This window comes from Cariama cristata, unplaced genomic scaffold, assembly GCF_000690535.1.
Source record: "Cariama cristata isolate BGI_N322 unplaced genomic scaffold, ASM69053v1 scaffold11343, whole genome shotgun sequence".
NCBI lineage: Eukaryota > Metazoa > Chordata > Aves > Cariamiformes > Cariamidae > Cariama > Cariama cristata.
Genome location: NW_009607903.1, coordinates 11,145 through 25,207, shown reverse-complemented (window position 1 = coordinate 25,207; position 14,063 = coordinate 11,145). Strand labels below are relative to the sequence as shown.

Here is a 14,063-nt window from a genome sequence, read left to right as displayed (position 1 = left end):
TTCCCTATACCAGATGGCAGCCCAGTGGGTGTGGAGTCTGGGAGTGTATTTTGACCTTGTTAAACTTTATTTCAAAATGATCCTGTTTGGTTTTTTTCTACTTTTGTAAAGTGACCAAAAAAAAAAAAAGGTCCTCTCTTGGCCACCCAAAACCCCACTGCTCCACTTGGGGATTCATTCCTTGATCATTCACAACAAAGCAGAGGGAACACGTAGAGCAAAGCATCTCTGTAACGGAGCCCTTCGTGTCAGCAGAAGTGCCCAGCTCAGATCTGCGTGGTGGCGTAGCACTGCAGCTCTCAGTACCCGATCACTCCCTTATGCAGCCTGCTCTGCTCCTAAAATGAACCAGATTTGTTCTCTTCGGGCAAATTTCAGCCCGTGTGGTATTCAAGTACTGTTTACAAAGAGCTAGCCTCGAAAATAAGTCACTTTTGACCTCCACCCTAAGTTCTGATACTGCAGGATTTCCAGCCGTTCTCTCTTACTGGAAGGCAGTACCAGGTATGTATTGAAAGACAAAGATCATTAGTTTCATTTTTAATTTTTGTCAAACGTGACCTTTTGTTTCTCCCTCTGGGTCTGTTGGGGCTTTGGGGGTGGTTTTGGGTTGTGGGTTTTTTTGGTTTTTTTAAAAATCTTGATCTTATGGTGTTTTGTTATGATTGTATCTTGCACAACTGCTTCATAGTGCAAAAGAGGCTTGTCTTTAACTTTAAACAGAACGGGAAAGTCCTTTTTCTTGAATGCAAATCCATTTTTTCCTAGAGATGAGCGTGGCTTCACTGAGATAGATTCTCTCTGGCCCTTGACTTACCCAACCCTTGAATTCATAACCTGTGAATGAGAGACTGTTTCTGGAAGTTGTTGTGGGTTTGACTTCTAGTGACTCACCTCAGAAGTAAATCAGAAAACCCAATGTGTCACCTGTCAAGTTGTGAAGATCTGCCCAGAGGAACCTAATAAAAGCCAAAGGATCAGGCCCAATGAGCCTGAGGTTGCTTCAAAGCCTGTCCCTGTCAAATTATGAAACTAAAAGTTATGTTTGATGAGAAGTATTGACTGTAAGTGTATAGGAGATTAATATTTTCAGTTTGGACCGTGTCCACTGGTACAGATTGGGGACCTGGCTGGAGGAAGGGAGAGCTGGGCCATGCTCTTCCCTGATTGAACATCACAGAGCTACAGCACAGTTTGACTGTTCCTCCTGATGTTTTAGTTATACTCCAGTGCACTCAGTTTCGTGGTTATTACTTTTCTGACTCTTAGAGTAGTTCTGAGCCCTCCTGCTTTATTTATTTACTTTTATTATTATTTTATTTTATACTTGGCATGTGAGAAATATATGGGCTGGAAGTAATGCCTCAGACTAGGAGAAACACTAAAAGTCATTACCAGATGAGGAATTAGTGTTCCACTTTGATCAGGTCTTCCAGGGCTTCTGGTATCAAAGTCAGCTCTGTTGAACAACCTGCCATCTCATGTCCAACAGCAGCAAAGCACTTGGATGAAGATCTGGGCTGATACCAAGTGAGAAGAGATACGTTGCTAATTTCTGCTTTTTTTGGGGGCCACACCAGCTGATGTTAAAATGCATAAAACATCTGTGAAACCAGAAGTCTGATGGGAATAAGTCTTAGGGCATTGAAAAGGCAAACCATTCCTGAGAGTATGCTGGAGAGACTGGGAACACCTTGCAAAACAGAGTGTTAGGCTTCAGGGGGGGTGGCACTTGGGGAGAAGTTGCTAGATCAAATCAAGTCTTCTTACAAAGTTGTTAAAGAATTGATGAGCCAGAGAGCTGCTGGAGTGCGATTTCACAGTGATGCATAATGTATATCTGAAGCTTTTAGTCCAAATGTAAACAGAAGATAGAAGGGACAAGACAGATGCACAAATGTGTGTTCTCTAGGTTCTGGCTTCTGTGTTTGCAAGGACTTTTATTTTTCATTACGCTGCTTGTCTTTCGGTAAAAAAATCATCACTGTGGAACCTGACATGTTGCATTAAGCGCAAGGCTGAGAAGCGTTTCTGGATATCCCAGCATTTGGACTTGGCCCACAAAATCAACAAGTGTTGGCCTGCAAATCAGACATTGAATAACTTCTGGATTGTCCTCAGGACCTTCTGACTGCAAAAGAACGCCATAAAAATGAGAATCCTAAGTGCTATTGAGCATACAACATTGCGCCGCGGGACTGAATTCAGCTTTGCAACAAGAACAGCCCGTGTTAGCTTCATTTGTTGTGGTTTTGAGTGCGGACATCGTGTTTTGCACTCTTGTAAAATGGATGCAGTAGCCCCTGAAACTTCTCAGCATGAAAATGTGGGTCCTTTGGGATAAAGGACTTTGATCTTCTTCACCTCTTTTTAGAACAGCATTGCTGAAACTGGGACTGTGGATGAGTTGTGAAGAAGAAACGTTGATATTTGGAAACTTCTGATAAACCTGTACCCATCACCGGGAGCTGAGGCAGGATTTTTGACCGACATGCGAGAGCCCACTCCTCAGGATGTTCGCCTTGGCTGAACGGGGTACTCGTGTTCAAGTGTTGGGTCTCAAGAGTGAATTTGAATGTGACGTTGCTGTGTCCCATGCATTAACCAGTTGGCTGTTTAGTGCTCTCATATATCAGTGAACAATTTAATTTGGGGAGGCAAAACATAATAAGCAGATTTTGACTCTCCTTAAAATGCAGAATGAGAGCGAGTTCTGAAACACTGATGATCCATCTTGTTTTTCTCATCAGCCCTTGAGTCTGCTCATGGTTTTTCTACAGTAACTTTTACAAATCTGCAAAGCAGGCTGCACAGTGTAAGTGTAAATCAGTTTGGGAATGATAATGAAGCTTATCAGAGATAATCTGGGAATTGCTGCTTCTACTTCTGCTCAGTCCTGTGCTGGAGCTTGGGTGAACATGTGTCTCCCAGTAATCAGTAAATGAAATGCAATTAGCAGGGTGATGGGATTAATCACTTGATCACCGCCTTAGACCTCTTAGTGACTATGCTGAGATCCCTTGATGGATGATGATGTGAATTTGCAAAGCGTTGTTCATTCTCATCACTTGTTCTTTGCCCTCCTGTGGTGAAATTAAAACAGTCTCTGAGCAGGAAGAAAAAAAAAAAGAAGCCACACAGAAAACTCCAGCCGTAAGAATAAATTAGAGAGTTAACAAAATCGAGCAACAGCGTTCTGTTAGCAACCGAAGTCTCTGCTCACCCAACTCTTCTTTTTTGTCATTTGAGCCCAGGCTCCTTTTCTTTTTGTTTCCCCTGCAGATGCAGGAAGACAAATGGGACGGGATGGTGTGTGCACTTTTCCGGGGGGGGGAAAAAAAGTCGCTTACAGCTCTGATTATGGACAACAAAACAACATTTTGCCCATTCCAAGCAGGTAGTTTGTACTCTTTCTCCATTACCAAAATGCATGGTGCACAGCATTTCAGATACTGTTTATAAATCATTGCTTGGAGATCACAATAGTACTTCTGGCCCCATCTGCCTGCCTTCTGTTTCTGAAAGACCTTCAATAATCTTCTCACACAAAAAAAACATCCCGACTTCTCTTGCGTTTATTTCTCCTTGTTGCTTCAACCACTTTCGTTGGTAACATGTACCACGCATTTATGACCCTCCATGTGATGGGGTCTTACTGGGTTCTCTGTTTGCTCCTGTTTTTCTCACATGGTGCCAAAAGCTGAGTTCATTTCTAACCGTTCACTCAGTTTTGTAAAATCATCTTTGAGTCTGCGGGCTAATTTGTGGGATCCTTGAATTTTAGAAGGGCTGACTCTGAAATGGTGATAAGAAGATAAAAAACGTCCCTCTAGTTCAGACTTATGATTCCTCAAGCCCACTATTTTGCCTCCAAGAATGAAAATAAATGCAATTTTTGGAGAGGGTGTGAACCTAGCCGCTTTCTGCTCTGCTCCCATAGTTGTTCCTCAGCACCGACGTTCGTCGTTTTAAGGATGTTAGAGGGCACATCCCTGCCTGTTCCTTTGGGTGTTCGTTAGGGACTGAAACAGCCTCAAATGAGCATGAGGCATCAATCAAACTGAGAATGGGTTCCAAAGACAGGCTCAGTCCTGAGCTCTCTGATGGTGGTGAGTGCTGGCATGGTGGCGATGGCACGGTGAATCACTCAGGCTTGGGGACACAACAGAAAAAAGATGCCTTCAATAAGACCGAAGATCAGACTTTTAGACCGAAGCAGCAAAAGGTTGCAAGGGCAACAGGATGAAAATACAATTCCAGCTTAAATTGAACAACCACGTGCCCCTCTGTTTGCTTTCATTTCTTTTCCCTAGAGTTACGATGACACGAGTGTAATGGTTTTACTTCAAACTGGATGCCTGTTTCTCTTTTGCCGCCACATAATCTGCTGGCTGTTGCTTTCTGTCAAGTCTGCAGCGTGCCCTTAATTTAAGAATATGAATATGCACACTTTGGGTACCTTACAAGACATGGGTGATACTTGCATAATCAAATTGAAATTATGGTGGTGTGTTATCAACTTTCAGTAGAGGTTCTGCCTGGTTAATACTTAACTCAGTACAACCCCGTTGTGTGGAGGGGGATTTTAACCAAGGTTAATTTTGTCCTGAAATGCAGAATACTCTGAAAAGAGTCCATTTTTGGTCATAGGTGTAAATATTTGAGTATATGTCCCGCTACCTCCTTCCGTACAAAATCAGCCATAATCATATAACAGTAAAATTGTTTATGTTGTTTCCGTTGTGAGGAGGGATTTGTCTGCATATGTAGGACAGTTTAAGCCTGTACGAGCATCTACGCAATCGTATAACTTTTTCCATCAAAGTAGGCTTTACTATTTTAACCTGGTGCAGATTTATCAGGGTATGCTACAGGTCCCCTAGCCTTATTCCCTTTTACCCATTAGAACCAGGCAAAAGCATCGCAAGCTCCCATGTCCTGCAGTGTGGTCAGAGAGTGGCTGTGGCTGCTCCAGGTTACTGTCTCATTGGGTTTTTTAATTGTCGGGGGGGTGGGAAAGTTTCCTCAGTTATTTTTTTCCATCTCTTTGATGACTAGTAAAACCCTGTGTTCCTACTACCTATTGCCCACACCTAACGGTATGTCTGTATTGTGTTTTGATTGTTTTTTTCCTACATCTTTTCTCTTTCAGTTCTTCATGTTTATTTTGTTAATCTTCCTGGCGGAGCTTTCAGCTGCAATCCTGGCTTTTATCTTCAGAGAAAATGTAAGTATCCGATGGTGGGCAAACTCTGAACCCCAGTGGGATTGTCCCCAGCTGGGGCATGGTCTTAGATGGTGGCCGATTCATTTGTAGAGCTACTGTTCATTTCCAATACCAACAAAGCTGCTTCATTGCTGCCCTCAGCCTGCAGACCTGCCAGCAAGCCAGTGAATGCTAACTAACCTGGAGCATGCAGGGTGGATGGTTTGTGTACCCAGGAGATGATACACACCGGGGGACTACTTAAATCCTGAAGTTTTGAGAGTCTTCCTGATTCTTTTGCAGCCAAACCAGCTGCACATGCCATCAGAGCGAAGTTTTATTTAAAAAGTCACACTAAGGTTAAAAGTGACTCTTTTCATAATAGCATGTGTTTAATATTAATATTAGTATTAATATTAATAGTGAAACCTCCTGTTTTCTCAACAGAGCAAATGCTTGCTCTGCAGCGCAAAAACTCTCTTGTGCATCTTCTAATTATATTCCTTCTTGAATTTTCATGTTCTGGTGCTCACCAGATTCCTCTCAATGCTGCCTGTAAGATATCCCTCCTGACCTGCCCTGAGCAAGTCTCCCCATGTCCCATTTGGAGTCCCATCAATGGAGCCCTTGCATATTGCCCTGCTTAGAAGTTTCTGGTCCTTTCAGGCATTGGAACGGGCTCCCCAGGGAGGTGGTGGAGTCACCATCCCTGGAGGTATTCAAAAAACGTTTAGATGTGGTGCTTCAAGACATGGTTTAGTGGGTTTAGCGGGCACGGTTGCATCGGGTATACGGTTGGACTTGATGATCTTTGATGTTTCTTCCAAACATAATGATTCTGATTCTCTCTGCAGCTTCATACGATGTAGCCTTTCTCTGCTCTGCTGCTCTGCATATTATTATACGGCCATCATCCCTCCCCTACACTAGTAGTAGGTTTTTACTACACTAGTAGTAAGCACAGTCTCATTTGGTTCTCTAACCAGCAAAGGTTTGTGCATTTTTTTTCCGTGTTCCCACATGTGCAAAGAAGCAGCAGACTGGGCTAGGTCCATCCTTCTCAGGTCAGCCTATCTTTGAAATGTAACTCTGAGTGATGACTGTGAAAAAGCATTGGTCAGTAGTGACTGTTAGCATTTATTGTGTTTATTTGGCCTCTGCCAGTAGTAGAGCGTACAGCAGATTCCCTGTACTGAACGTGACAGAAGTGTGGCGTGAGCGTAGAAGGGCCATGTGTAACGGTGATTTTCTTGAACCAGGGTGTACTTTTAATTTTGTTCATATAAAAAGATTTTGATAAGCAAAGAATCAAGACTTAGGTAGCTCACAGCAAGACAGTGTGGTGTTTGTGCAGTAGGATGGTCTTGGGGGGGAGGTAGTGAGAGGATTTTTTTATTTTTTTCCCTTTATAAGCTGGTGGTCTTTTGTCTTTGCCTGGGATCTGAAGGCCGCGGGGAAGGGTTGGCACTCTGTACACAGAACGGATGCCCCAGTCCAGCTTAGGCTTTAAGACCGTGTCCTCACGGGAACAGCTACCACTCCATAAATAGGTTACAGCATGGGGGGTCTGGTGTGTTCTGGTCATCACAGCTCTGCTCTTAGGACTTTTTTTTTTTTTTTTAGAGAATTCCTTTAGTTCAGCACAAGCAGCAGACCGCACACATAGAAACTGCCCTGCAGACCCAGGTACAGGCTTCACGATGGAGAGCGAGAGAGCGTGGTCCCTGGTGAGCAGGGGCTGGGCGAGCAGCCGGCGGCTGACTGCTCCCACCTTCCCTGTGGGAAACTGGTAAAAGGTACAAGGACCTAGCCAGGATCGCTGGGAGCCCTGTCTGCAGGGCTGGCTGTGTCCTCCTCCCTCCGTCACGAGGAGCTGGCTTCCGTCTTGCTTCTGGGCAAAGCATCGGTACCTTCCGCTCCTACGGAAGCCGTGGAACACGTGAGGATGTGTTACCTTACAAGATAAGGTTGCAGTGGTTACTCTAGACGTCTGTGGCATCTGGCGGTGTTTTGTGAGATAAAACTTGAAGGGGAACAAGCATCTCTCTTTCGTGAGCTTGTCTCCTTGTTGGTATCATCAGCTTCCCACTCTGTCAGAATGACTGACAGGAAGGGCTTAGATGGGAAGGAATGAAGAACGTCAGATCCCGACATAGCCGGAGATGGCTCGGTGCAGAAGTTAAACACAGTCTGCAAATTCTTGTGGTTTGTTCTCTCCTCAGGTTTCTTCTGAAAAAAAAGAAACCAAACCTTGTTTTGCTGTTGCTATATATTTTGGTGGTAGGTCCTTTGGCTTGGTAACTACTTGTGACTAATTTTGCTGTCATCTTTGGGTTAGGGTGAGGCTATATGGCTGGACAGGATGTCCGTGGGGAGAGAAGTGGTCTTTCAGTGACCCCATGTTGGGAAGAATTCTTCACAGTAGCAATTTTAAGGTCACGTTCCAACGTGCTTTTCTCTTCCCTGCGAAACGAGTTCTTTTCAAGGCGTGTGGTGGTAAATGCACATTTAGGCACCCTTAATTTCTTGGAAGCTTACCAAGTGGGTTCCCGTGATGGGCAGCTTTCTCTTGTATAGTGTCTTACATCCAAACTAGCTCCCAAACACTCAACAGAGTTAATAAATTATTGATAGCTGAGGGAGTGAAAGAAATGAAGAGACTAAAATAAGGGAGAGGAGAGATGTTTTCTGCTGAGATTTGACATGAGAGGAAGAGTCGGCGAAGCCGAGCATGGTGGTGGGGTGAGTGAAAGTGCTATTCGTGATGGTGAGCTGCTGTCATCTGCAAGTCCAGTTGCAGTCCCAAAGAACGGTTTAAAAGCAGTCTCTGAAGAGGAAGGCTGTTGTTAATCAGCTATGGGAGTACCAGAGTTTCTTTTCCTTTTTAAATGAGGTTTTGGAGGGTGGAGAACCCTTTTTCATCTAAAAGACCCCCCCCATAGAGTAACATCTTCCGTGAACAATAGAGAGAGGCTGTGAAAGAGCGATTTGACTTATGTACAGGAGTTGCTCTTTGTATGCCCTTCAGAGATCTGGATGGGAAAAACCCTGGAGGGATATTTGACTCTCTTTCTTAGTGAATTGTCTTAGCAAACAAGCAAGTGGGATGGTAGGAAAAGATGAGTGCAGTGGCAGGGCTGTGGATGGAGTCAGGATGTTTGAATTTTTAGCCCAAGTTCTGACACTTAATAGACAAGTCGCTTTGGTTCCCGATACCTCTATTTCCTCAGACATAGAGGAAAAACTAAAGAACATGAACCGTTCGTCCCACAACTGAGCTACTGGAGGTCTCCTGGATGGAAGGCGCTGTGGAAGTGAGAAGTGCAGCACTGCTGACTGTACCGGCAGTACGAGCACCGTACTGTGTCAGAAACGTTAGGATGCTCCAGGCAGATGCAGACGGACAGGAGCGTGTCCTGTTTTCCAAGCAGGCACCATGAAGGCATCTTCTTGCACAGCGTTCTTGAACTATTCTGGAACACAGCACTGCATGAGAAGGCTATGACCTTCCTGACTGGTGCCGGCACACCTGTGTTGTGCAGAAACGATCTGTTTTTCGTAAATCCCCTTCATCTGGCTGCAGTAGTCCCAGCCAAGCTATTTTTTGAACCAGTATGACAAAACAGTCCCACTTCATTCACTGGCATGTAAATGAAAGCACGTGTCTGCTGCTTCTGTATCAGAGACCTTCCCCCCAGGACAGCTAGAAAAAACCCACAGCTCTTTGTTGTTCATGACTGTGGCTGATAGAACTGTGTTATCAGAAGTGTGTGTGAAAATCTAGTTTTATTAGTAGGTCCTTTGCTCCCTTCTGAATAGTTCTTGCCATAGTACTGCCATGTGCCCAGACCTCATCGGTGCCGGTACTGGCTTCAGCGAGAGTGGGGCCATGGGCATGCGAGTAGGACTGTCTTACTGACTTTTATCCTCCTTTGTCAGCAATTTTTTAAAAGAAGAAAGATGCTTCTGTTGATCGATTTTTTATTTTTTTTTTTAATTTATTTTTAACGTTTCTCTGAACTTCAGATGCGCAGGACAAACAGTTAAAGAGCAACAAAATGGAATCAGTTATTTTCCTGGCAGACTTAGCCTTCCAGCACTAGGCTTTATTTTAGGCCAAGTCTCGTAAAAATCGCACACAAACTCTGAACAATTTCCTCTGGGGTTGCTGCTGTCAAAATAAAGGTTTCACTTTATATTTAAATGACTCTTTTTGTTTTAGACCCCGCCAGAGGCGGTCAGCTGGGATTATTACCAACGGTAATATCAGTTTCAAAGTCCGCGCTTCAGAAACAGACAAGCATCAAACAAATGTGCTGCTGTCTCTGCAGGATAGGATGCTGCCTGGATAAAGTACACAGAGAAAGGGAAGGAAAGGAGAACACTGAGGACATATTTCAGCATCTTCTAACCTGACCTTCCCGCAGTGCACCAAATTCCCAAAGGAAAATGCCATGTCCTCTGATATTTTAATATTCAGAAGCAAAAAATGAGTTAGTATCTGTCCCATAAAAGTGATTTGGGAATTTAGCAGCGTATCTAATTAAAAGGTAGGGTGATTGAGCTACCTGCATCAGTCACGTCTTTGTGCCAAAGTTTTACCCAGTATTGATTTAGCCATTACATTTGGCCTTAGTTTGTATTTGCAAAAGAGAAGTCAATATAAAGTGATATTCAGGGGTCTTTTAAAGAGTCACCACAGCCTTCTCTTTTTTTTCCCTGAAATTTTGTGATACAGTTACAAGGGAAACAAGCAATTTTTTGCTTGTGCTCTTGTGCCCACCCATACATCTCATACATAATGTATGCGTATGTGCGATAATTTCACGTTGCGTATCAAGAACCTGAAACCAGCTCGTAGCAGTATATGTTACTGCATCTGCAGTGCTGTATGAACAACAGAAAAAAGAAGGGAAAAAGAAAAAAAGGTCTTTTTTAGGCAGCTTAATTCCTGATCCTGTAAATATACAATGCTAAGGCAGCGTTGTATCCAGCTGAGTCCAGCCCTTCACTGAGGCTTTGCAGTGGCAAGGGATTTTGCCTGTGTGGATCACAAATCACAAGGTGTTTTGGAGAAGGGACCACACAAGTCAAGACCTCTTGGGAACCTGTAAAGGGGATTCCTTGAAGGTGTCATCCTGAAGTGATAGAAAGGCAACAAGATTGAATTGGGGTGTTCAGTTTAACAAGACTATTAAGTCTGTATTTTCACTAGTCCTCCAGAGAGTCATCCTAAGTAAATGTAATTTCAAGGTGTCTGACTTCTTGAGAAGACTCTGAGCCAAAATGTCCTTTCAGTTTTTCTATTTTACTGTAAATGTAAACAGGAGTAAATGAAATGCCATTCATTTATATTGTTGACCTCAGGAAAAATGTTTAAGTTATCTAAACACTGGAAATATAAAGAGGATTTTTTTTTCTTCATGTGTGTGGGTTAGTTTAGATAATCTAAAGCATTCTCAGGGAAGTGGTTTTTTTTTCCAATTCATAAGTTCACCCGAGCATTTCATATTCATCATATGTTTTTTACTTCCTTTTCATTCCCAGAAAGTTTCATATTAGGTCTTCATTCTGCTTTCTCACACATGGAAGTAAATTCAGAGCAGTTCCCCTGTCGTTAGTAGGAGGTTAACTGGTTTAAAATTAAAAGTGATGGGAAAACCATGCTTTGATTGCAGACCTCATGAAGCATAGTAAGTTAAACTACTCTTTGGCTGTGGGTGTGAAGATCTTTCTAAAATCTGGTTTGGTCCTGTTTCAACTTATGAAACACTTTCAAATAGCACTGAAAATTTAAAAAAATCTAACCAACCTTTAAGTCTAAACACTATCTTACAAGTGTAGATATAATTCAATCCCTGATTTTTAAGGAGCAACAGTTTTATTCAACAGGCACATTCACCCTGAATGTAGTTATGGTTCAGTCAGTGGCTTTTCCCATGTTTCTCCTCTGAAGTTTTCAAAAAAAAGAACAAAACCAAACTGACCAACCAACCCCCAGAAGGGAGCTTTGGGGAGTGCATGGAAAAGGTGTTGGCCGTAGCCTTTACATTTCCCCGTCTGTGCATTTCAGCTGACCAGAGAGTTTTTCACCAAGGAGCTGAAGAAGCATTACCTGAGGAACAACGACACGGACGTCTTCTCTTCCACCTGGAACTCTGTTATGATCACAGTAAGTCACACCGTGCCAGTCCCATGCTGCCCATGGTCAACGGTCATCAACACGGTGCTCAGCCTGCACCCTCAACTCGCCCAGGGTCAACCTGCTTCAGCCATCCTGGTGGGTCAAGAATGGCACTGGGATTTGTGGCGGTGGTGCTGGGAGGGAGATGAGAATTTAGCTGGGTGCTGATCTTTCTCAAAGTGAGCTGCCATCAGTCCCGAGAGAGATGCTCCCAGTGACTGCGTCAGCCTTTCTGGTTTGCCAAAGCCTGAGGCATTTGACCTGAGTGGGTACCCCCAATTTTCAAACAGTGGGTGCAGAAAGCCATGGAGCTGTCTGCAATTTGAATATTACTGCATTCACCCTGGACCTTTCCTCTTGCTGACTACTTCAGAACTCTTCCCAGCCAACAGGAGCCAAAACCTGGTGCTAACTAAAGGCTTTTTGTTGGTCGTTTCTTGTGAAATGAGTTGGTAGGTGGCAAATGAGGCAGGAGTGTGCCTAATGGTGTATTTTCGGTAGAGAAATACTAGCCATCAAAATTGACTTTTGTTATTACAGTCCTAATCAGGCAGGTTGCAGATTGACTGTCATTGGAATTTGAGTTGTTATTATCTACTGCAAGAAGATGTGAGTCTGTGTGTGTGTACACACACGTGAACTTAGTGCTCAGTACAGCCCATGGTGTGTCTCTTCAGGAGAGAAGAGCAGGATGTCAGGCTCTGCAGATGAAAAGTCAATTTTAATCTTAAAAGAAAAAGATGATTGCTGCCCTTCATGCTGATTCAGGACTTTATTAAAGACATTTCCTTTTGCTGACTGTGAGGAGACAGAGTCAGAATATGACTTGAATCCTTAAAAAGGACCTGACTTGAATCCTAAAAAGGGACCTTACTTGAATCACCTAGCAGTGCCTTTGAGCAGCAACAATCCTGGCCATTAGCTATGGGGAGAACGGGCGGTCGGGAGCCTGGATTGTACTGCTGGCTCCCTTACAGACTTGCTGGGTGATCTCAAGCAAGTCATTCTGGATGTGCTCCAAAGCCCTGCGTAGTTCGTGGCAATATTCCCAGTGGTACCTTAGAGTCTACAGTATGACATGGGAACAGTAGGACTCTATAAAAAGGCTTTGATGAGACAGAAGCTCCAAGGTACAAGCACAACCCACTTCTTTGGAAGCAACAGTTGTTTTGTCTCAGCTTTGACTAAAGCTTTGATCCCTACAAGAACAGGTCTTTGGTGGATTTCTCTCGTATCTACTTTCAGGGCAAAGTGTCAACTCTGTCTTCCTTTCTTCTCTGTGCCTCTCCCTAGTTTGCCTGCTGTGGAGTGAACGGACCAGAAGATTTTGAAGCTGTCCCTCATCTTCCATACTCCTCTTTGGAAAAGACGACACCGGAGGCTTGTTGCCAACGAGAGCTCCAGAGCCGGGAAGGGATGTTTGTCAACAGGGAAGCCTGCCTCACAGGCGTCGAGAGGTTTCAAAACCGACAGGTAAGAGAAGCTGAGCACCAGGAAAAGGAGATTCACAGCGGGCAGAGAGATGGTGGCCATGGGTAGCTAGTGAAGCTGGCAGGTCATGCCATTCTAACTGTAGCTCACATCCTCATTACGCTTCTGCTGACAGCTTTTGAAGTCATGGCCTATATCTGATTTTGAAAATCCCCTTTCATTGTGTGCACTGCCAAGTCCATGCTGTGCTATATCAGCAGAAATGGGAAGATTCTCCCAAGGGATTGAGAGGCAGGGTGGAAATTTTCTCAAGTTTTATTGTGTTTCTGAAGGTTAGTACTATCTCTGAGAAGTTAATTAGCAAACCAGCACAGGTCAGTGAGGACTGGATGGAGTTGGCTCTTACTGACTGCCGTAGCGGCTCCAGTTTCATTCACAAAGACTCCTCACCAACAACATACGCAACCAAGAGATCAAGGGTTAAACAGCCACAGAAACCCATGTCTGTTTTCCACGGAAGAGAAGTGTTGGAAAACTGCATTTACTCTTCACAGTAGAAAAAGGGCATTTCTTTTGCCAGACCTCTCGACTTGGCAATTTTTCCCAATACCAGACTGGAACAAGAGAGTTCAGGATAACATCATTGACATCGATACTACAGTCATGTTTCCTTACGACGGCACCAAGACGTGAAGTTTAAGAAACTTTCTAGCAAAGTTCCTGGCTGTGTTCGCCTCAGCATGAACAAGCCAGCTACGCTCTGTACCGTCCGTATGTACAAGCCTCCTTTTCTCTCCTGCCTAAGCAGTGGTCCTCTTTTTAGTGCTTGATAGCAGATTGTGAAAGAGAGCAAAGGAGTTTGGAAGCAGCGTGTGAGCTTGCCTGGCACCTGGAAATGGTTGCCAAAGGTGCTCTGGGCGAGAGATCGTAGCAGACAGCAGTGTGCTGCTTCTGCTGGGTCTGATATTGCTGTGAATAGATGGGGAAGAGAGAGGGGAGATGATGAACAGCAGGGAGGGAAAGGTAAATGCATTTTGAGAAAGAGAGTTAAAGCAGATAACAGGTTTAGCTTTCCCTAAGTGGTGATGCTGAGGGCTACCACTTCTATGGAAAGGGAAGGTTTCCTGTGAGCCCTTGTCACCGCAGAGTGTCGGTGGGAGAAACCGTGCGCACAGTGAATGTCACCGAGGACACAGCGGGGCCCTTCTGTAAAATGGGAGAGACCCTGCCAAGCAACTGACG

General features: G+C 44.1%; 1 protein-coding gene across 1 annotated transcript in view; it reads left to right on the top strand.

Moving 5' to 3' along the window:
• Nucleotides 1–14,063, top strand: part of TSPAN18 (tetraspanin 18) — a 23,789-nt gene that overhangs the window by 7,239 nt on the left and 2,487 nt on the right. The window contains exons 4-6 of the mRNA XM_009696928.1: nt 5,153–5,227; nt 11,280–11,378; nt 12,684–12,863. Of these exons, the coding sequence (XP_009695230.1) occupies nt 5,153–5,227; nt 11,280–11,378; nt 12,684–12,863 (354 nt within the window). The remainder of the gene's footprint in view (nt 1–5,152; nt 5,228–11,279; nt 11,379–12,683; nt 12,864–14,063) is intronic.